The sequence below is a fragment of the Hibiscus syriacus genome, unplaced genomic scaffold (genome assembly GCF_006381635.1).
Source record: "Hibiscus syriacus cultivar Baekdansim isolate YM2019G1 unplaced genomic scaffold, ASM638163v2 tig00110729_pilon, whole genome shotgun sequence".
Taxonomy (NCBI): domain Eukaryota; kingdom Viridiplantae; phylum Streptophyta; class Magnoliopsida; order Malvales; family Malvaceae; genus Hibiscus; species Hibiscus syriacus.
The window spans coordinates 77,744-99,374 of record NW_024062843.1 but is presented as its reverse complement, the minus strand read 5'-3'; the positions used below and the strand labels follow the sequence as shown (position 1 = coordinate 99,374).

The 21,631-nt window shown below is 34.6% G+C and overlaps 1 protein-coding gene and 2 pseudogenes across 1 annotated transcript in view; 2 read left to right on the top strand and 1 right to left on the bottom strand.

Annotated features, from left to right (window-relative positions):
• LOC120139143 overlaps positions 1-6,587 on the top strand; it is a 36,277-nt gene extending 29,690 nt beyond the window's left edge. Inside the window, exon 3 of the mRNA XM_039154463.1 lies at positions 5,846-6,587. Coding sequence (XP_039010394.1) covers positions 5,846-6,353 — 508 coding nt within the window. The 3' untranslated portion in view covers positions 6,354-6,587. The remainder of the gene's footprint in view (positions 1-5,845) is intronic.
• Positions 6,588-6,757: 170 nt separating this feature from the next.
• On the top strand, positions 6,758-7,835 carry LOC120139130 (annotated as a pseudogene).
• A 1,110-nt stretch (positions 7,836-8,945) lies between these two features.
• On the bottom strand, positions 8,946-17,564 carry LOC120139136 (annotated as a pseudogene).
• Positions 17,565-21,631: the final 4,067 nt, after the last annotated feature.

The window sequence follows — 21,631 nt, the reverse complement described above, 5'->3', positions numbered from 1 at the left end:
CTTGGTTTAGAAATTCATTCTGGACCAAAAGTATCGACATAACCAAAAGTATCGACAGTTATTTTATTTATGTCGATACTTTTTGTACACCTGTTTTCTCAAAAACCGGTATATTTAGACTGGTTATATTGTTAATTTACCTATTAGATTATAACTATGGGTTTCGATGTTTTTGGGATCGATACTTGTTATAAATGTTTCGAAACTTTTTTGTGCACTTGGTTTAGAAATTCATTCTGGACCAAAAAGTATCGACACTTGTTTTATTTGTGTTGATACTTTTTGTACACCTTTTTTTTTCTCTTAGACCGGTTACATTGTTAATTTACCTATTAGATTATAATTACGGGTTTCGATGTTTTTGGGATCGATACTTGTTATAAATGTATCGACACATAAGTTTACATATTTTCTCATTAAACCTGTATATTTTACCTATTAAGTTTGGGAACCATACTTGGACAAAATGTTGGAATCAAATCTTTCTGTTTATTAATTTTGTCATTATTATATTCTATTTTTACCACCTACATTGTAAATTTAACTATTACTTTAAAGTTATTGCATTTTGTAGTTATTGAACATACCTAAATATACCGGTATATTTTACCTATTAGGTTTGGGAACTATACTTGGACAAAATGTTGGAATCAAATCTTTGTGTTTATTAATTTTTTCATTATTATATTCTATTTTTACCACCTACATTGTAAATTTACCTATTACTTTAAAGTTAATGGCATTTTGTAGTTATTGAACTTACCTAAATATGGAATAATGCAGACAACGATCTTCATATATCGTAACTATCAACATGACTCTTACTGTGTATAAGAAACATGTACAAAAAACATTTGGATAACTTTTCCCATCTCATAAATAATTACATTCACATACAAAATTATATATCGTATACAAAATTAAAATTTTTATACAAAATTAGCCCTACATTTACATTATCCCTTCCTTTTGTTATTCTTGTGTAGCATGTCAGCTTTTGTCATCTTCTCTCTTAGTTGATTTTGATTGTGGCGTACAAGATCGTTTAATATTCGCATACGATCTCATTCTCCAACAACCTATATTCAAATTGTCAGTACGTTAAGTATTGTAAACCACAACATTCAATTTACGACTTTTAACAATTTAGCCGCAAACTAATTTTTAATTCTACTTACAAAATCACCAGTAGCCCCTGTAGAACCGATCGATTCCATCCACATCATCACATAAATGCCGCAATCATATCCATTTGATTGCTCGTTCATCTTATGATCCACGCATTTGAATCTTTGCAAGAGGAAATTTCCTAGAGATCCACATGCTTCTACCCAAATGCGTTTCTTATTATAACTATCTAATATTTTCATCTACATTAAAAAATATGAAGTTATGATCCAAACAAATTATGCATTATAATTTACATAATTTCCTTTCATACATACCAATCTCTTAGTATTATTCACTCTTTGTTTAGCTGCTTCAGATGTAAACAGACTATCATATACAGTTGCAACACGACCTACCATATCCAACACCAACAGATACCAATGTGAATTATTGTGGTTTATTGTGATCATGATCTGCAACAAATTTCACACCCAATTTGACAAAATTCAACATTATATATCCAAAAACATCATTTATGCCTATTTGTATGGTGTATTACCTTCTCACAGTTAGTAAATTTCATATAGTTATGCAACATGGCACCCCAAAAACTTGCAATACCCTCAACATTACAGATGTTGTCCAACGCATGTTGCTGCAATTACGTGACAATCATTATTAATTTACCGTCTATAACATTACTTTTCAACATTTATTAATTTAACTCACCGCTAAATGGTATGGAATATAACAAATCATCCGGCGTGACTTTTTAGAATCGTAGCATACTGTCCAGGCGAGCAAATCAATAACCTAACAAAATTAATTACACAATAAGAACATATTCAATAGGTTTTAACTTTTAATCAATTTCTACTTACCACACCGCCAACCCATTCACTAGGCTTCAACATTGCAACATCGGATACACTAGCGTATTGATTTCCCATTGAGATTACAGAATATCTGTATGAATCATTAGGATTAATATATTGTCATGAAATATTTAAATATTCACAAAGCAATATATTTAACTTACCCCAATTCTAACCCACTATTCCATAAATAATCACAAATTGCAGCTTCGACCAATTCAATTCCGCTTGGAATAACCACTTTTTCAACCTACAGTTTTACATACAAATTTTTGTCACAACAACATGATAAAAATCAAATTAAGTTTTCTTTTATTCAACTTGCCTTCTGCTTCTTCTTCTGGGGTGCAGGACATTCCAAATCCAAATATGCATCTATAACACTCTCCGGTGTATAGATGTTAGTGACATCATTTCTCCCCATTTCCTCCATCTTTTCTTCTTCCTTCATCTTCTCTTCTTCAAATTTTTTCATTTCATCATATTTTTGTTCTACATAGTTCTTCATCTCTTTTATTTCACCGTTCATTTCCCCCTTCATCCAAGTTTTTCTCAACTACCTCCTTCACTCTCGTAAGTTCACTCCTCAATTCCACAACCTCCTTGACAACTACATCAATTTTTCCACCCGTCAACAGATTAAGTTCCCTCAACACCTCAACTTCTTTCACCACTAAATCTATCTTTCCTTCCACTTCCCCCTTATGCCTCTCAAGTGTCTCTTCGACTCTTGATTGTCTTTAATGAATATCAAAAAGGATTTTTTTAATATCAGCCAATGCAGACATCCAAATGTCAAATTTACTCTGTTTTCCCTCACCGTAATTCCCCTGACTGTCATCCACCCCTCCAACCATCTCTTCTTCCTTCTCCACTGCCTCCTCTGCCTTTTCTACCTCCTCTACCTCATTGACAATAACCTTCAAAATTAAATTTGTATTAAGACATTGATTATATTCTTAATATTATTTAATTACATTTATTACCATTTTTAGCTTCCTCGGTCTATCCAACTTCAACTTCGCCATCACTCTAACCACCTCTTCCTTCCCCCATGCACGTATGCGTGCCACTCCATTTCTTTCATAAGCCGGCAAACTATCACAGCCCGACCAAAAATCGAATAGTGCAACCTGCATTTATAATAAAATTTATCATTTTATATAATAACTATACTATCATTTTATATAAAAAAATAAAAACATTCTTCAACTCAGTTACCTCTAAGATTGCTATACACCATTTGAGGTATCTCTGGCTGCCCTTTTGAAAGGTGATTATTGATTCAATCAATCTCGAATGGAAATATTCAGCCCAATTGAATTCACCCTTTAAGCCTTCATCGCAAATGAGCTTCATATTGTCCTTGTTCGTTGACGTATCACCCGTTGGACAAAGAAATATCCCGACAAGGTACAATAAAACACGAGCCTTCAGGTCATCCCCCCTGTAAAATCCACTTTTGATATCCTCTTCAACTTCAACATATGTCACCTTCTGATTCAAACCATATTTGGAGGCAAGTGCTTTCCAGTTCTTACTCCTACAGACTTCTACAACACTTTTGTCTTTGTTTTGTGCCCCCAAGACGGCTGCAGCAGTTGATAATCCCCTAGAGGGAATGAATAATCACTATATTTAGCAATACATTGTTTGACATCAAATTGCTCCATCAAGGATCGACACAATTCCCTCTGAATTTGTCGATCCCCTACTCCTATCAATGATCCAAACCCTATTTCCCTCAGTACATTCAACTGATCATTCTCTTTAAGGTGTTCAATTAATGAATTCACCATTTTTATGTTATACCTTGTTGACACTTCCTACATTTTTTAACAATATATAATGTTATTGTTCTTATATATCTTGTATCAACATATTTACAAGTTTAATGAATACCTTCTTTTCATGTGCTTTCCTCCGTTCTTTGTATTCTTTACTATCATTCATTAACTGTGTGATGTAAGGTTCCTTTTCAACATCACTCATCGAATTCCATTTCGACCTCACATCTCTTGTCATCTAATATTACGCATAAACGTTTCTTAATCAATACATTAACGCTAAATAATACTCAATGTCAATTTTATTTTACATACCGAACCGTTGTATGTGCCATCTTCCTTCATCCTTTTACATTCGACCATACTGTCAACATTTAAAATTTATAATCAATTTAAAGTTCTTAAATACTTTAATACAATTATCATTTCAACAATAATAACAAAAAAACATTAATACTTACTAGAAGTACATATATCCACCATTTGGTTGCTTTCCACCCATTGACTTCATTTTTCCTTCATATATCAGTTTGCGCAAATCAAATAAAATATTGCTTACATACACTTTATTCAATATACAAAAATCAATAACCACTTTTGTGATAAAACGGTTGGTCTTCAAAAGAATTTGAATGACCACTAAAACAAGTGTCGGCACATTTATACAACCTAAAATATCATTTTCTACATATAATATCATTTTTTACCTATAACATCATTTTTTTACCTATAATATTAAATAAAAGTATCGATATTTATCATCTACCTAGAATATCACTTTCTACATGTAATCGGTCCTAAATGCTTCTTTACTTCGAAAACCCCAAACAACAACACATAAAAACCCTATTTCCGATTACTGTAATAATAAAAAACTAAGGTTTCAACAACGTACCTTTCGATTCGACTGCAGTAGCAAACAAACAAAATTTTACCGTAGAAACGCCTTCTAAAATGCAACAACAATTACGGTTCGATTTCAAAAACTCTATCTATTTTCAGAGGAAATTTGCTATGCCTTTATATTTACACCAGATATGTTATTTATATTTAATCGATACAACTACCTAAGTGTCGATACTTTTATGTCAAGTGTTGATACTTTCGATAGAATATTTACCTATTTCTTTGAAAGTACCGATAATTTATTACGCGCACTTATTAAAGTATCGACACTTTCAACATATCCGGTAGCGCTTTACCGGTTTTGTCATTTTGAGATCGGTTTTATCATATTTTTACTTGTTATATTGTTATAGATCGATACATTTTTTTAAAGTATCGACACTTTATAGGCGCTATAACTTCTTTTCTTTTAAATTCCAAAAGTGTCGATACATTTTTTTAAAGTATCGACACTTTATAGGCGCTATAACTTCTTTTCTTTTAAATTCCAAAAGTGTCGATACTTATATTAAATTATCGACACTTTCAACATATCGAGTATCTTTTTACCGGTTTTGTCATTTTTGAGACATGTTTTGTCATATTTTTACCTATTATATTGTTATAGATCGATACATTTTTTTAAAGTATCGACAGTTTATAGGTGCTATAATTTCTTCTCTTTTAAATTCCAAAAGTGTCGATACTTATATTAAAGTATCGACACTTTCAAAATTTCCGGTAGTTATTTACCTGTTTTGTCATTTTGAGACCGATTTTGTCATATTTTTAACTGTTATATTGTTATGGATCGATACATTTTCATAAAATATCGAAACCTTTTAGGCACTATAACTTCTTCTCTTTTAAATTCAAAAAGTGTCAATACTTATATTAAATTATCGACACTTTCAACATATCCGATAACGTTTTACCGGTTTTGTCATTTCGAGACCGATTTTGTCATATTTTTACCTGTAATATTGCTATGGAGCGATATATTTTTCATTTGTATCGACACAAACCGACAAACTAAGTTTGTCGATTGTCAAACTTTTTAATATTTCTTTATGATTTAAACCTACTAAATTATTATTACTCAACATTTCCGATAGCGCTAAACTGAATTTATTAAATATATTATAATGTATTCGATAACACTGTATATTATATTAAAAACAATCCCAGACAAGCAGCAATAGAAGCCGCCTTCTTTTTCCAGGAAACCAAACAAGCCGTTAACCGTTTGGCGGAGAAAACCCCCAAAAACCTCTCTTCGAATCCACCACCGCTCGAGCAACAAGCTCAGGCCGATGTACTTCCAGAGGTCCTCAAACATTCTTTACCTTCCAAGGTCTTCAGGCAACCGTCCGATCCTTCGTCTCTCTCAAGGGCCTCCAAGTGGGCCCTCCATTCTAATCCAAACAATGGCTCCGGTTCTTCCCCTGATGCCTTGAATCCTCTCAGGGCGTACCTTTCTTTTCCCCAGGTCACTTTTGGCCCCAAAAGGTCACAGCTTTGGCCCTTTCTTTTTAAAACAAATTCTGGGTTTTCTTTTCTTTTTCTTTTTTCCTATTGTATTTGGATGGAGAAATTTGCAGGTGGGAGCTGTCGAGTACGGAGAATTCCATCTCGGCATCAACGGCTAATGAATTGCAAAAGGACAAATATACGCCTCTCAATCCGGAGAAGTTGAAAGCTGCTGCTGAAGGACTTAAGCGGAGTTTGTTCTTTCATTTATCTCTTCTTTTAGCTTCACTGATATATCATGTACAACTATGGAAATTTGGTGTTGATTAGCTTTATTGCCATCTAATTTGAATTCGGGAACATTTTGATTACTAGTTTCAATTGCCTTTCTGTACCAAAAATACTTAGCTAAGGCTTATAATACTCAGCTTTTGTGTTTATTTTATATAGTTGGAATCATGGTTTTAAATCACGGTCCGAAAATGTGATTTCGTCTGCGAAATAGTGGTTTCGCCGCCTCCGAGTTACCCGCTACACACGCAATAACGCCCAATAGCGCCGGCGACGGATGCAATAACACCCGTGACGGCCACAATTTCGATAAACCCGAAATGACTTAAAACTCGACCGTGATTTGAAACCTGATTAAAATGGCATTTATAGTTGCAACTACAGTGATATTCGGTGGATCCGCCTTGATGTTTGGGATTGCAGCCTCCAAGTTGGAGTTGCACACTGTGAGCATTACTTATTAAACCCACATTAATAACTTTTTCAGTGCTCTGTGTTTTTGGCTTAAAGTGTGAAGAAATATTGTGGGTTTGGTTTATCTAAACCTGTAATTGAACTGCCTGAACAATATGGTGGATTCAGTTTCCTCCAAAGTTCATCTTGCAAGCTTTGAAAAGATAGAAATTGCTCAAGATTTTTGGATATCTATGGTTCTAGAGTGTTTTATCACCATTTTCCTGTTGTTTTTTATTGCCTTTCTTTTCATATAAATAGAGATTTGTCGTTTGTCGTCCATTAGATCGATGATCAATTGGAACTTGGTTAATGTTAACAATTTCCACGATGTTACTTTTTGGTGGACCATTCAATACCAAGTTATGAGTGTTAATCGACACATCTGTTATTCTGATGACATGCTTTTCAAATTAACATTTCAACATAACTTGGTTCCAAACCAGAGGGATTATTTTTAACTCAGTGACGTAAACTTAACTCGGCCAAGTTATAATTTGATTAATGTTTTTTCCTACTTTTCAACATCCATCTTCTCCATGACATGTCCTGTTCATATTTGCTAGTATTTTCCCATGTGTATTGAATTAGTAAATGCATTGAATTGACAAAATGTTATTTTTTTTCTCTTCTTATTTCTCATTATCTTTGTTTTCTTTCTGCTTTTGGCAGAGTGATGATATCAGAACAAAAGGAAAAGACACGGTTCAGCATAAATTTGAAATGATTAGAGAACAACTTTTACCCCTAAGAACCTGAGTATGTTAATCAAAGCTTCCTTGCGCTAACACCAAACTTGTATTTTTCTTTTCAGGCCGAGAACATGTCCAAGAAATGGCACCTTGAAAGGGAGGAAATTCTTAAAGAAAAACCCGTCATAAAGGGGCTTTCTAAAACTCTTGGAGCAAAAACATCCAATTGAATTGTATCATGTGCAGGTATCACTCTTCATCCAAATAAAATCTGAAGTCCAGCAAATCTTTCTTCAATGATTGTATGCAAATAGTATCCAAAACGATTTATACGTCTATAACGCACATAGCACCACTTCATGCATGTAACATAAACGTTTTGTTACGTAAATCTTCGGGTCACTCCATGCCTTTTTAACTTTTTTATATAAAAAAGGTTTTGCAGGTGACATGAAGGTCTTTCCCATGAAAGGGTCTTGAATATTTATATTAATTAAGTCCTCACGAATAGAAGGATATTGAATGTTTAAACATGTTAGATCCCATATTTTCATGTATATTATATCAATCGATTGTCCTATTTGTGTTTCAAATATTATATATTTAAAATAAGCTGACATACCACGGTTATGCTACATACCTTGAAAACAATATTGTTATTCAAGACAATTAGTCCTAAATAGTAATACAAATTATACAACGAATATAAAAATATAAAATAAAAAAAGTTATGTTTCATAAATATTGGTAAATTTGTGTCTATATATCCTTGCATCGTTATAAAGAATAATAATAATATAAAAAATACCCGACAGTAAATCCAACGAGCCATTATCCCCTATGGTACAAACTTGCTCCTCAGCCATGGATGAGGAAGGAGCTAGGCGAAAAAAAATGTGTGATTTCAGAATTGGAAAAATAGAAAGAAAAAAGAAACAACCTCGATATCCACATATTATAGAACCCCGCCACTTAGTCACAGGGCCGTGGTTGGGTTTTCAGGGGTTCTATACAAATTCTTATAAAGGGTCTTTATTTTTTAAATATATTCGATTTCGGGGCAACAATAGTGGCTTTTTTTGACAAATGCCACGATAGATCCATCTATAATGGAGTTTTATCAATAAAACCGTAATAATAGTGGCGTTTTTTTAAAAATGCCACAATAGGTCCATCTATAGTGGCGTTTATTGGAAAAACGCCACTATACATATACTTTTTTAGGGCCCATTTTTTGGGGGCCCTGCGCGGTTCGCGCTGCCTCAGCCACGGCCCTGCTTGGTCATTGAGCCCGGAGAGTTAAAAGCTGCAGTGACATCAACTGATTGCCATGGTGCACCCATTTGAGCTACACACTAAATCATTTCACTATGATGGATTTAATATGATTTCTTACAAGTTGCTTTCGTAGCTTCTCTCAACTGCCCGTCGATGCCTTTAGAGTTGGGCTGGTAGCGGTGACCAGGTTTTAAATAGCGTTCGCGGACACGTTTTCGGTCGCGTCGCGTTTATCGCGGTCGCTGATATAACGGATGCCATCGCGTTCACTGCGGTTGTCGCGGTCGTGATTTTTTTTAAAATTTTGCACAACTTATCTTAAAATATAATAAAAATAATTATAATTAAAAAGAATAATTTTTAAAGATTTTTAAAATGATTAAATCAAATAGAATTAAAATAAAAGTGTAAAATTTAAATATTTGAAATTTTAATTACTAAAATTAAGACTAAATTAAATGAAAATTAAACTTTACTATCTAAATTAAGAATTAAATTAAAGAATAAAAAAAATTAAGAATTAAATTCTAATGCTAACTCATAAATCTTAAATAAAATATATGACAATATTATAAGTTTAGATTCTTTAAAACCTAGTTTGTAAAACAAATTTTCTTCACTGGTGAATGAGATAATTTTACCTATTTTTTTAATATAATTGGTAGGCCCTTGTTCTCATTTCTCTCATCTTCTTCACTAGTTTAGTTCAGTTCTTCGCTTCTTCTTCCCAGCCCCATTCCCCAGTTCAATCTTCTTCGTTTCACTCTCACCCATTTCACTCTTCTTCAATCTTCACTAAATGGAAGATTGCATATTTGAAACCCCAAATCCCCGAATGAAGATTGTATCTTCAATCTTCCTAAGCTAAGCGGGAAAAAAACTTTTACAGTTTTACCTTCTTAAATGGAAGCGATAAGCTTGATCTACTCCTTCACCGGCGGCGAAGCTCGACGGATAGAAGACTTCTTAGTTTCTACTGACTGGGCTTTATTTTTTCGGCTCTTCCCCTTCCCGATTGGTTTTTGGTAAGATGCGTGGGTAATGGGTATTTGATTCTACCGTTCACTAAATAGTTTTGTCTATATTCTATTCATTTTGATTTTTGTTTTTGTATACGGTTGGTTGAATGCTTGATTGCAGAGGGAATGTTTATTTTTGTTTTTGTCTTGGAATCACGGGTGAATAACGGTCGATGCGTCCCGTTATTGGCGCAATCGTCCGTTTCCCGTTATATCGCGGACGCAATTGATCGATATTGCTGTGAATCGGTGACCCACCCGCAAAAACCATGAAAAACGATTTCAGACGGTGGCGCGACCGCTATATAACGGCCGCTATAGCGTTTTCGGAACGCTATTTGATACCCTGGCGGTGACAGTTGCAACGGCGACAGAAGAGATGAATCTTGAAACCAATACTGCCTCATTGGTTAGGGTGGTAGATGCAGCCACATCTTCCAAATGCCTCCAGGTTAGTTCCTGCTTCTCCTGCACCTCCTTTTCCTAATTAATTCATCTTCTTGGAATCTGGCCAAACGTTCGAGAAACAACACTTGATCAGCATTCGAAAATATCTTCCTGACATTAAGTGTAAGACTCTGAACTGCCTGGTTCCAATGGCCTCATGTGTTTCTCTCTAATGCAGGGAAGATTTATAGGGAGTATTATGTTATAGATTGAAAGAAAAGAAAAGGTTTAGGAGAAGAATTTAGACGAAAGAGAGAGTTGATAGAGAAGAAAAATGCATCATTCATTTCATAAAGGAAAATATTGTCTACACAGCAGTTTTATTTTCATACAGGCTGTTACAGGAATATAACAAATGCCAGCTGGCATTCTTCACTAACATATTGCCTAACAAACTGATTCTTTGTTATCAAAGGTACTGGACCATACGGTTGGGCTTATCCTCCTTGTTCTGGATGACTTTAGCCTGCTTCAACCCATTAGGTAATTTTAATTCTTTTTCCCCTCATGCTTCATTTCTCTCTTTCAATTCAATTCCCAAATTACTTCCCATAATCCCTAACCCTCGTTCCTCCTCCATCCCTAATTCATGCTCATTCGAATCCCGCTCACTTCCTCGATCTTCCCTTTCTTCTCCAACTACAACAATACCCACCCCACGAGAAGAGTCTTGTCCCCAAGGATCAAACGTAGGAAACTGCCCTCGTAAGACCGAATAATCTTCCCAAGTATCATTTGCTTCATCCAGATTTTGCCATCGAACCAAAAGTTGAGTGATTGGTTTTCCATTTCTGTTTATGATTCGTCTCCCAATAACTTTTAAGGGTTTGATTCAGAACTGACCATCATCTTATATGGCAGGAGGATCTGTTGCAGCACGCGAGGAGTCCCTGATGAATTTCTTTAAGAGACTGACATGAAATACTGGGTGGAGTCTTGATGAGGCTGGTAAGTCTAATTTATAAGCAACTTCCCCTATCTTTTCCAATACCTTGTAGGGGCCATAATATTTAGCTGCTAATTTCAAATTTTTTCGCAGGGCAATTGAAGACTGCCTATATGGCTGCAATTTAAGGTAAACCAAATCTCCAACAGAAAAATTTCTTTCTGATCTATTTTTATCTGCTTGTTGTTTCATTCTGTTGCTAGCTAATTCCAATTGATGTTTAACCAATTGCCTCATATGTTCTCTACTATGCATGATTTCACTAACTGACTGTAGAGTAGTATCTGTAGGCCAAACCATAATAGGTGGCTTGTACCCATATAAAGCCTGAAATGGAGTCAGTTTTAAAGCAGTATGGTAAGTGGTGTTGTACCACCACTCTGCCTGGGGTAACCATTTAGCCCACTGTCTAGGTTGATATAAACAAATACCCCTTAAATACTGTTCCAAGCATTGATTCATCCTTTTTGTTTGTCCATCCATTTCAGGATGATAAGCAGTGCTGAAAAGGGTCTTAGTACCCAATTGTTTCATCAATTCCTTCCAAAACAAACTAGTAAAGGTCTTGTCTCTATCAGAGATGGCTATTTGAGGTTGACCATGTAATTTATAGACATTGTCTAAGTAGAGTTTAGCTACCTCTACTGCAGAATAAGGATGTGATAGGGGCAGAAAATGATTGTATTTTGTAAACTTATCCACAATAACCAAAATACAGTTTTTCTTAAAAGAAGTAGGCAACCGTTAAATGAAATCCATAACTATAATCTGCCAAGCTTGATTAGGAACAGGCAGGGGCTGTAGCAAACCAGGTTTTGCTACATGTTCAACCTTAGTTTGCTGGCAAACTTCACAACATCTCACATAAGTAGCAACCATAGATTTTAGGTTTGGCCAATAAAAATTTGCCCTGATTCTGTAATATGTAGCTTGTGCCCCAGAATGTCCCCCCTGAGCAGAATCATGTAGAGATTGAATAATCTTCACTCTAAGGCTCCCATTAGCTCCAACATAAACTCTCCCATCATATCGAAGAACAGTCTTAGAATATTTCCACTTACTGTCAACAAAAGGAGTAATAGTCAGAATTGAAATCCAATTCTGAGCTAAAGAATCACCTTGGTAGCTTTCTTCAATTTCTTGAATCCAAGTAGGCACTAAAACTGTCACTCCCATAGCCAAATACTGAGCCTGCTCCTCCCATCTCCTAGATAAAGCATCAGCAGCCACATTCAATTTTTCTTTTCTATACTGAATAGTATAGTCTAATCCCAACAGCTTTGTCAACCCTTTGTTCTAAATAGTGGTAGTCAATTTCTATTCTAGAAGAAACTTTAAAGGCTCATGGTCAGTCTTAATCACAAAAGGTTTACTTTCCAAATAGTGTCTCCATTTAGAAACAGCGAAGAGAATATCTAGATATTCTCTTTCATAGATAGATAAATCTGAATGTCTAGGACTTAAAGCTTTACTCAAATAAGCAATAGGCCTACCTTCTTGTGACAGAACAGCCCCCACACCTCCAAAACTAACATATGTTTATAGATAAAAGGGTTTAGAAAAATCAGGTAGAGCTAATACTAGAGCAGAACTCATAGCCCTTTTAAGTTCTTCAAAAGCAGTACAAGCAGTAGAAGTCCATTGAAACCCATCCTTCTTTAACATCTGTGTAAATGGTCTACTAATAATGCCATAATTTCTTATAAATCTTCTATAATAACCTGTCAACCCCAAAAATCCTCTAAGAACTTTAAGGGATTTAGGCTTGGGCCAAGTATGCATAGCTTCCACCTTACTAGGGTCTGTAGACACCCCTGCAACATAAATAATATGACCCAGATATTTCACCTTAGTCTGTCCAAAAAAAACACTTGGACATTTTTGCAAATAACTGATTCACTGCCAAAACTTCCAAAACAAGCTGTAAATGTTCAACATGTTGTTTAATACTGCCACTGTACACCAGAATATCATCAAAGAAAACTAAAACGAATTTTCTAAGAAAAGAACTGAATAATTCATTCATGAGAGCTTGAAATGTAGCAGGTGTATTAGTAAGGCCAAAAGGCGTTACCTTAAACTCATAATGCCCCTGATGAGTTCTAAAGACTGTCTTATAGATATCATCTGGTTGAATTCTGATCTGCCAATATCCTGACCTCAAATCAATCTTTGAAAAATAAACTGCCCCATGTAACTCATCGAACAAGTCTTCCACTATAGGAATAGGAAATTTATCTTTGATAGTCAAACTGTTCAGTTTTCTATAGTCCACACAAAACCTCCAAGTACCATCTTTCTTTTTAATAAGAAGGCAAGGAGAGGCAAAAGGACTCCTGCTAGGTTGAATAATAGAAGAAGAAAGCATATTAGCTATTTGCTTTTCAACTTCAGTCTTCTGATTGTGAGGAAATCTATAAGGCCTTAGATTAACTGGTGTGGCAGTAAATACCAGTGGAATTGTATGGTCATGTGTCCTTTGAGGAGGTAGTCCTTTAGGTTCAGCAAAAACATTGTTGTATTTATCCAAGATAGGTTGCAATTCAATAGGAACAGAGGAAGAGTTTCCTGCCATAGTTAATAGGACAATATGGCCCATAACATCAGAATCCTTTGCAGTCATTTTAAGTAATGTAGGTCCTTATATTTGATGTAATTCAGTTGAAGGTTGTTGACCTTGAATACAAATTTGTTCTCCTCCATGATCAAAACTTAAGGTCATATTATTGAAATCTATCAAAATTGGACTGAATAATTTCATCCAATCAACTCCCAAGACCATGTCACTTCCTCCCAATTTAAGCAACCTAAAATCATGTAAAAAAATATGTCCCTGTATTTCCTATTGGACCTTGTTACATCTAGCAGAACTGAACAATTGTTGGCCATTAGCCACAGTAATGGCCAAAGGATAAGCAGTATTAACCTGTATGCCAGCATCAACCCATTTAGGAGTCAAGCAACTGTGTGTACTGCCACTGTCAATTAAGATACTCAATGATTTTCCTTGAATAGTGCCCTGGATTCTTAATGTATTATGGCCAATGCAGCCAGTAATAGCATTCATAGAGATTTCCAGATTCTCCTCTTCTTGTTGTTGAAACTACTCTGCCTCAGTAGGACATACTTCTACTAGAGAAGTGTCAATTTCCTCAGTAATCATATTTAATTGCCTGGTCTTACACTGATGACCTGGAATGTATTTTTCACCACATTTAAAACAGAGACTGTTTTGCCTTCTATAATCCATCAGATTTTGTTTTGGATTTGACATAGAAGTAGGTTTTGTGGCTACTGGTAAGGCATTTGTCTTGGATGTAGGTATGGGGTTTGGGTAGGTTGGGACCTTAAAAGAAGGCCTGAATCTTCTACTTTCAAATTCTACTGACAGTTCATATAGCTTGGCTTGTTTACATGCTTCACACAAGCTCTTAGGGTCTAAGGCCTTAACCCTATGCTTAATATCATCTCGGAGTCCACTAATAAAAAGTGACACAAAAAATTCTTCAGTCAAAGTAGGATTCTGTAGAAGCATATAAGGTTGTAGCTCTTTAAACTTCTCCTGATAATCCTCTACAGACCCCTTCTGTATCAACTTAGTAAACTCCTCTACAATATCAGAAAATGATCTATCACTAAATCTGTGACAGATATCAGCTTCAAATTCATGCCAATTGACATGGTGTTTCTGCATTATATACCCATCAAACCATATTTCTGCTTTTCCAGTTAAATACATAGTGGCTACCTCCACTCTCTGTTCCATAGGCACACTGCAAATAGAAAAATACTTCAAACATTTCTGGATCCACCCTCTAGGATTAACTCCTTCAAAGAAAGGAAGTTCTATTTTTGGTCTGTGCCACATACTTCCTGAACTGTTAAATGAGCCCCTTGTACCCCTTTTTTCAGCTTCCAGTCCCCACATAACAGGTCTAGTGTTACTGTTTTCCCCCATTTGATTCTCAGGCCTATAACTGTTCTTAAAGCATCAGGCTTATCCTTCAAAATTCCAGGTTCATCAGTTTTATAGTTGAAACGTGATTTATCCTTCACTACCGTCACCAAAACAGGATTTTTCTCCCCATTTTTAGAGCTATTAGGAGTGTATACCTGATCACCTGCAGATTGCTCTTGTTCACCATTTCTGCCTGTTAAGATCTTCAAAATATCCTCCACATAGCCATGATTCGTGTTCATCCTTGCCTCCAGTGCAGTAATCCTGTTTTCCTGAGTCTCCCACCATTTAGGTGGATTTGTCTCATTTTGGCCTTGTTTCACCAACGCAGCTAGGTCCTCAATCTGTTTCTGAATCCCAGCTAAATCAGTTTCCGCCATAGATTGATTCTTCTTTGGCATGCCCTTAAAAAATTTCCCTTGCCAGAATCGTAGCTCTGATTACCAATTGTTGTAGATTGAAAGAAAAGAAAAGGTTTAGGAGAAGAATTTAGACGAAAGAGAGAGTTGATAGAGAAGAAAAATGCATCATTCATTTCATAACGGAAAATATTGTTTACACAACAGCTTTATTTTCATACAGGCTGCTACAGGAATCTAACAAATGCCAGCTGGCATTCTTCACTAACAGATTGCCTAACAAACTGATTCTTTGTTATCACAGGTACTGGACCATCCGGTTGGGCTTATCCTCCTTGTTTTGGATGACTTTAGCCTGCTTCAACCCATCAGGTAATTTTAATTCTTTTTCCCCTCGTGCTTCATTTCTCTCTTTCAATTCAATTCCCAAATTACATCCCAGAATCCCTAACCCTCGTTCCTTCTCCATCCCCAATTCATGCTCATTCGAATCCCGCTCACTTTCTCGATCTTCCCTTTCTTCTCCAACTACAACATATTACTGCACGGTTCTGGGTGATCAGATTTCGTATATGATCATTGTTCCACAAAAACAAAGCACGTTCAGCTACCTGCAATGACAAATAAAAAGTTCTCCAAATCTGAATCTCACAACATCAAAAAACTGCAAACACATAGCTCTAATCATATTAAATGACAGACAACTATTGTATAGAAGGTGACTTTGAAGCTTATTAGAAAGTTGACAGAGGGAATAACAAGGAAAGAATCTAAACAGTACCTGAAAATGAGAGCAATTGAGGCAGCGACCGATCTGAAGGAAAAGCTGAACCATACAGCGTTGGAATTCTGCTGCCTGAGTAGCTTCTAGAACTTCTTCCAACTGTCCGACGAACATCACCTCCTTCGAACGATTAATTACAGGCCAGCACTTTAGAAGACCTCGGATGACAGTATTAGCCAACTTGAAGTCTTTCTCAACAAATTGAGTAATGCAATAAGAGAGCTGCGGATGGTATACGGATACACACTTGGGCTTGTGAAGTGGAATCAGGGCTCGTACCAAAAAGAGCTTGTGCTCTTCCTTCAAAGGCAAAGCAAACCCATTGATTATACTCCCTAGGATCTCAAGCAACTCAGCTATACCATTGTGTTTCTGTCTCAAAAATGAACCTATAGAAGATATTGTTGATGGCTTTTCGAATAAACGGACGATGCACCATGAACTTCCCGTAAATACGATGTAGAACAGTCTTCAGATAATCCTTCTCTCTTTGGTCATCTGAATCAAACAAATCCAACAGCTTCAACACAAATGAATGGTCCATGTATCTTTTAGCAAGCTTGGCATCGGTCTCTGGTGAGGCCACAAATCTAAGTAAAAGTTCATACACGATCTGAAGATGAGGCCAAGCAGGGTCCATGGCCGGTTCCCCGTCCTCCAAATCATACATCCCGAGAAGCTTGTTGTCGTGGTTCGGATATGAAAATATCCTAAAGAGATTAGCAGCCACCATTCGAGTCATCTCCTGCACCACAAAGTCGTTGAATTTCGATGTGACTCAGGAAATATAATCAATGAGCTCCAACAATGTGTGCTTCTTTATATCCTCTTCCCTAAGGTTCTTAGTAGGATCACTAAAATCGAAAACCACACAACACATTCAACTTCCTAAAAAAAACTCTGCTTCTCGGTGATGGGAACGTCCCGGAAACCAGGCAAAGCCCCATAAATCCCTGAAGCTAACATCCCTTGATTCGAATTATTCCAACTGGATGAATCTGAAAGAACAGTTCCACCGCTCAAACGTGAACCTGAATTCGAGAAATTCAAAGCGGACCGGTTTTAGAGTCGTTTAAAGAATTGATCATAGAGAAGAGTTCGAAGGGCAATTACCATGGATTCCATCACCATTTGGTTCATTTTGGGATGGTTTCGACTGTTTTCGAGCTAGCTTTCCGAATATCTGCTTGATCATTTCTACAAAAAGGACTGAGCAAAGATTCCAACACCAAATTTGTGTTTACAAATAATTTACGGATTCAAGCACTGAAAAGTGAAGATTTGCATATAAAGAAAAAGGAATATTCAGAATATAATGCCTTTGTATTATCACGATTCTCTTAATAAACCAAAATAAAGCTGAAAGGTCACTAAAACAAGGAATTGAGAAAGATGAAGACATTTTCAACTTACATTTGATGAAATAATTGAAGAGATGAGAGAAAAAGCAAGAAAATGATATAAAAGGAAAGTGAAACAAGAGAAAAGCAAAAATGAATATATAATAGGCTTATTTACCCAAATGTCCCCATACCAAAATAGTTTTTAAATTTTGATCAATTTTGAAATAATTTTTTTTTGATAATAAAAACTTGTCACTTAAAGAAATAAATATATATATATTATTGTTTTCTATTACTCTAGGGTAATTATAAGTAGTAGTATCTGTTCTAGAGATTTTCAACCATTTGACAATGAATCAAATACCCTACAATCGTTGTTGCTTGAAGCCGTGACCTCTAGGAATAACAATTATTCCTTAAACTGAGGTAGCTTGATTTTTGCAAAGATATACATTGTTAATTACATCTTTTTAAAATGCATATAAATATTATAATAGGTTGTATTTTAATGTTATGTAACGATCTTGATCATAAAATTTAGGGTAAATTATAGAAATGAACACTTTCATTTGAGTTTTATAAGCTTTTCATCACCGAATTAAAAAACGTAAGATTTGGTCACTTTCATTTTGTTCAAATTAAGATGTGGTCATTGAAGGTTAACGATTGTTAAACCTTTAACGATTTGTTGACGTGGTACGGTAAATATGTAAAATCAAAATTACATCATTTCCAGTAGATAATATGTGGATTAAGTTTTGGGCGTTTTCCTTTCAAAAAACATACATTTTGGTCACTTTATTGTTTTATTAAGTTTTGAACGCTTACGTTATCGTTTTTATTAAGTTTTGGTTACTTACTTTATTGTTTTATTAAGTTTTGATCGCTTACGTTATCGTTTTATTAAGTTTTGGTCATTTGGACGTTGAATGTCGTTAGTTTGATGACGTGACATGTTAGTAAAATGTTTTAATTTTTATTTTAACCCCTACACTTTAGATAAAATACTGATTTTGAGTCTTTTTGTAAATTCAAATTAGTTTTGGACAATATTTCAATTTAAGCATTGTTTAATATTTTTTCTTCCCAACCCCCAATGTTGATGATCTTCTTCCCGCTTCTTCTTCAAACATCTTTTTCTCCATTCTTCCATTTGCCTTCTTTCAAGAACTCATGTTGCATTTCAAGAATAATGAAAGATTTCCAACTTCCGATAACAAATAATAACACCACAAATTCAAAGAAAAATGATAGGGTAGACATCTAGAAATAAAATAAAGCTGAGTAATCTCAATTATACAAACTAAAATCCAATTTCTAAATATTGAGATTGCAGAATGTCAAATCCAACAAGGAACAAGAAGACAAATCAATGGATCCAAATAACTCGATAACCGAATATCACTCTTTGTGGTGATTTCCCCTTGAGAAAGCGTCTCCGATGAAATATAATCAATAGATCCAAATAATCCGATAACTGGATTTGTGAATTCATCCACTGAATTCAATCCAAAATCTATGATCTTCAACATCGAATCTTTGTTTTTGCTCAAGAACAAGCAATTTTCCAATTCTAGATCCTTATGAATCATCGTTAGCCCCTACAACCTATGTGATTTGTTGCATCACCGCCACTGCGTTGACTTTCGAGTACCTGATTTTCACGACGACTCGATCGAATAACTCACTGCTGGAGCAGAGCTCCAGTACTAAGTGAACGCCAATTTGATCTTCATAAACGTTGCGGAGGTCAATCATGTTTGGATGTAACGAAACGTTCTCGAAGAACTTTCCAATTACAGGGATTTTGTTGGTCAACAACGTGCCGAAGGTGGAAACTTGGTACTGTGTCGTCAATAAATCCGCCATTGAAGAAGCTCTAGTTTTCTCAACCGAGGTAGTGACGTAGTGGTGGTGGTGAATCTTTTCAGAGTTTTAATGGCGAATTCTCTACAGTTTCACGATCTTCATTACTTCATTTTATTCATTTTCTTAAAACTATGAACCCACCTAGTTTGAATTTAAATAATTACAACTAAAAATTAGAAATAAGAAGTATAATGGAGCAAAGATGTCTGAAGAAGAAGCGAAGAGAAGATGAACTATATTGGGGTCAGGGAGAAAAAATATTTAAAATTCGATAAATTGAAATATTGTCTATAAATAAATTTGAACTTACAAAAAGACTCATAATCAATATTTTGTCTAAAGTTTTAGGTTTAAAATAAAAATTAAACCGCTTTACTAATAGGTCACGTCATCAAACTAACGACATTCAACATTTAAATTACCAAAACTTAATAAAGTGTTAACGTAAGTGACCAAAACTTATATGTTTTTTGAAAGGAAAGTGACCAAAAATTAATCCACGTATTATCTACATGGAAATTATATAATTTTAATTTCATATATTTATTGTGCTATGTCAGCAAATCCTTACAGGTTTAACGATCATTAACCTTCAATGGATTAAAAAAAAAGTTAAATCTTGTTGGTAAAATAATGTAATGCAAAGAAGTTGCTTGCATCCCACATTTGTGAGGTACAAACTTGGTAAAAGGTTTATATACAAACCTTTATATTTCCTTATTTATACCGAGTAATAAGGGATGAAGTCTATGACCACAAGGTTAAGTGCTTTGTGTTTGATTAATTAAATTAGATGAGCTTTAATTATAATAATTTCTTTTAAACAAAATATTTTATTTTATTTTAGATTTTATCTGGTTAAAGATAAATTTTATTTGAATTTAAAATTCAAATTTATGAGATTTTTTACATATTTTCTTATAGATTTTTTATATTAATTTTTACTATTTTACCCTTGATTTTTAGCTATAAAAGGAGGGACACTCCTTCGATTTTATTCACTGATTCGTTAATCTTATCTTCTTTCTTCACATTTCTCTCTACATGAGTAATTTGTTTTCTAGCAAAGGTTTTTTTGGCATCTCTTTTTCTGGTAGTTTTATTCCGGTTAAAAGTCTCTTTTTCCTTTCTTTCGAGAAAAAAATAATACTATTCAGAGTTCTACTTTCTTATTTCGAGTCTATGGAATTTGAAAGAAAGTGTTAACCTTGGGAGTAATGTCCAATTTCAAGGATTACACTAGTCCGAATAAAATTACTTTTAAGCCGGTGACTACATGACACAACAAATCATCTTATTATCTTTATTATTTTATTATTATTTGTTAGTCAATACTAACGATGTTGTTTTGAAGCAGCCTTAATTTTTTACAAACAATTTAGGAGCAATTTTTCATGCCGTTGTTAAAACATAATCAATCTAAGTGTTTTAGAGATATTAGATGATACAAGGGCTGTTCAATGTCTCCTACAAATATGAAGATAAGTTGATTAACCATTTATTTACGTGTTGATCTCTGCATTGATTCAATGATTTGACCTTTTAAATAGTACATAATTTAATTCAATTCGATATGGTTTATTCAATTACGTTTTTTTTATTATTATTAGTTGCGTTAATAATAATTTTAGTTATTCTTTCTCGTTATTGTGAATGTAGTGGAATTTTTGAGCAATGGAACATGGATAATATATAAAATATGCGGTGAAGGCCCACATAATCCACCTTATATGCTTGGGATACTTGCCACCTCGAGGCGATAAATTCAATGGGATATAAATTTTATATTTTAGGCTCAATATTTTAATATTTCAAGGTGTCTGTTTAAAAAATTATTTTTTATAGATTATTATGTGAATTTATTTTTGGAAAAAAATAAAATGGATGACGAGTTCCTTGGGTTTAAAAATTTATAGTCGTTTAGATTTGAAAAAGAGCCATTGATAGTTGTTGGAACTCGTCACCAGGTGACGAGTTCCAAAGTTAATTTTCTCAAATTTTAACTATAAATAGGAGTTGGGTTAGTTGATAGAGTTATAGGAGAATCAAAACATGCACTTGTGAG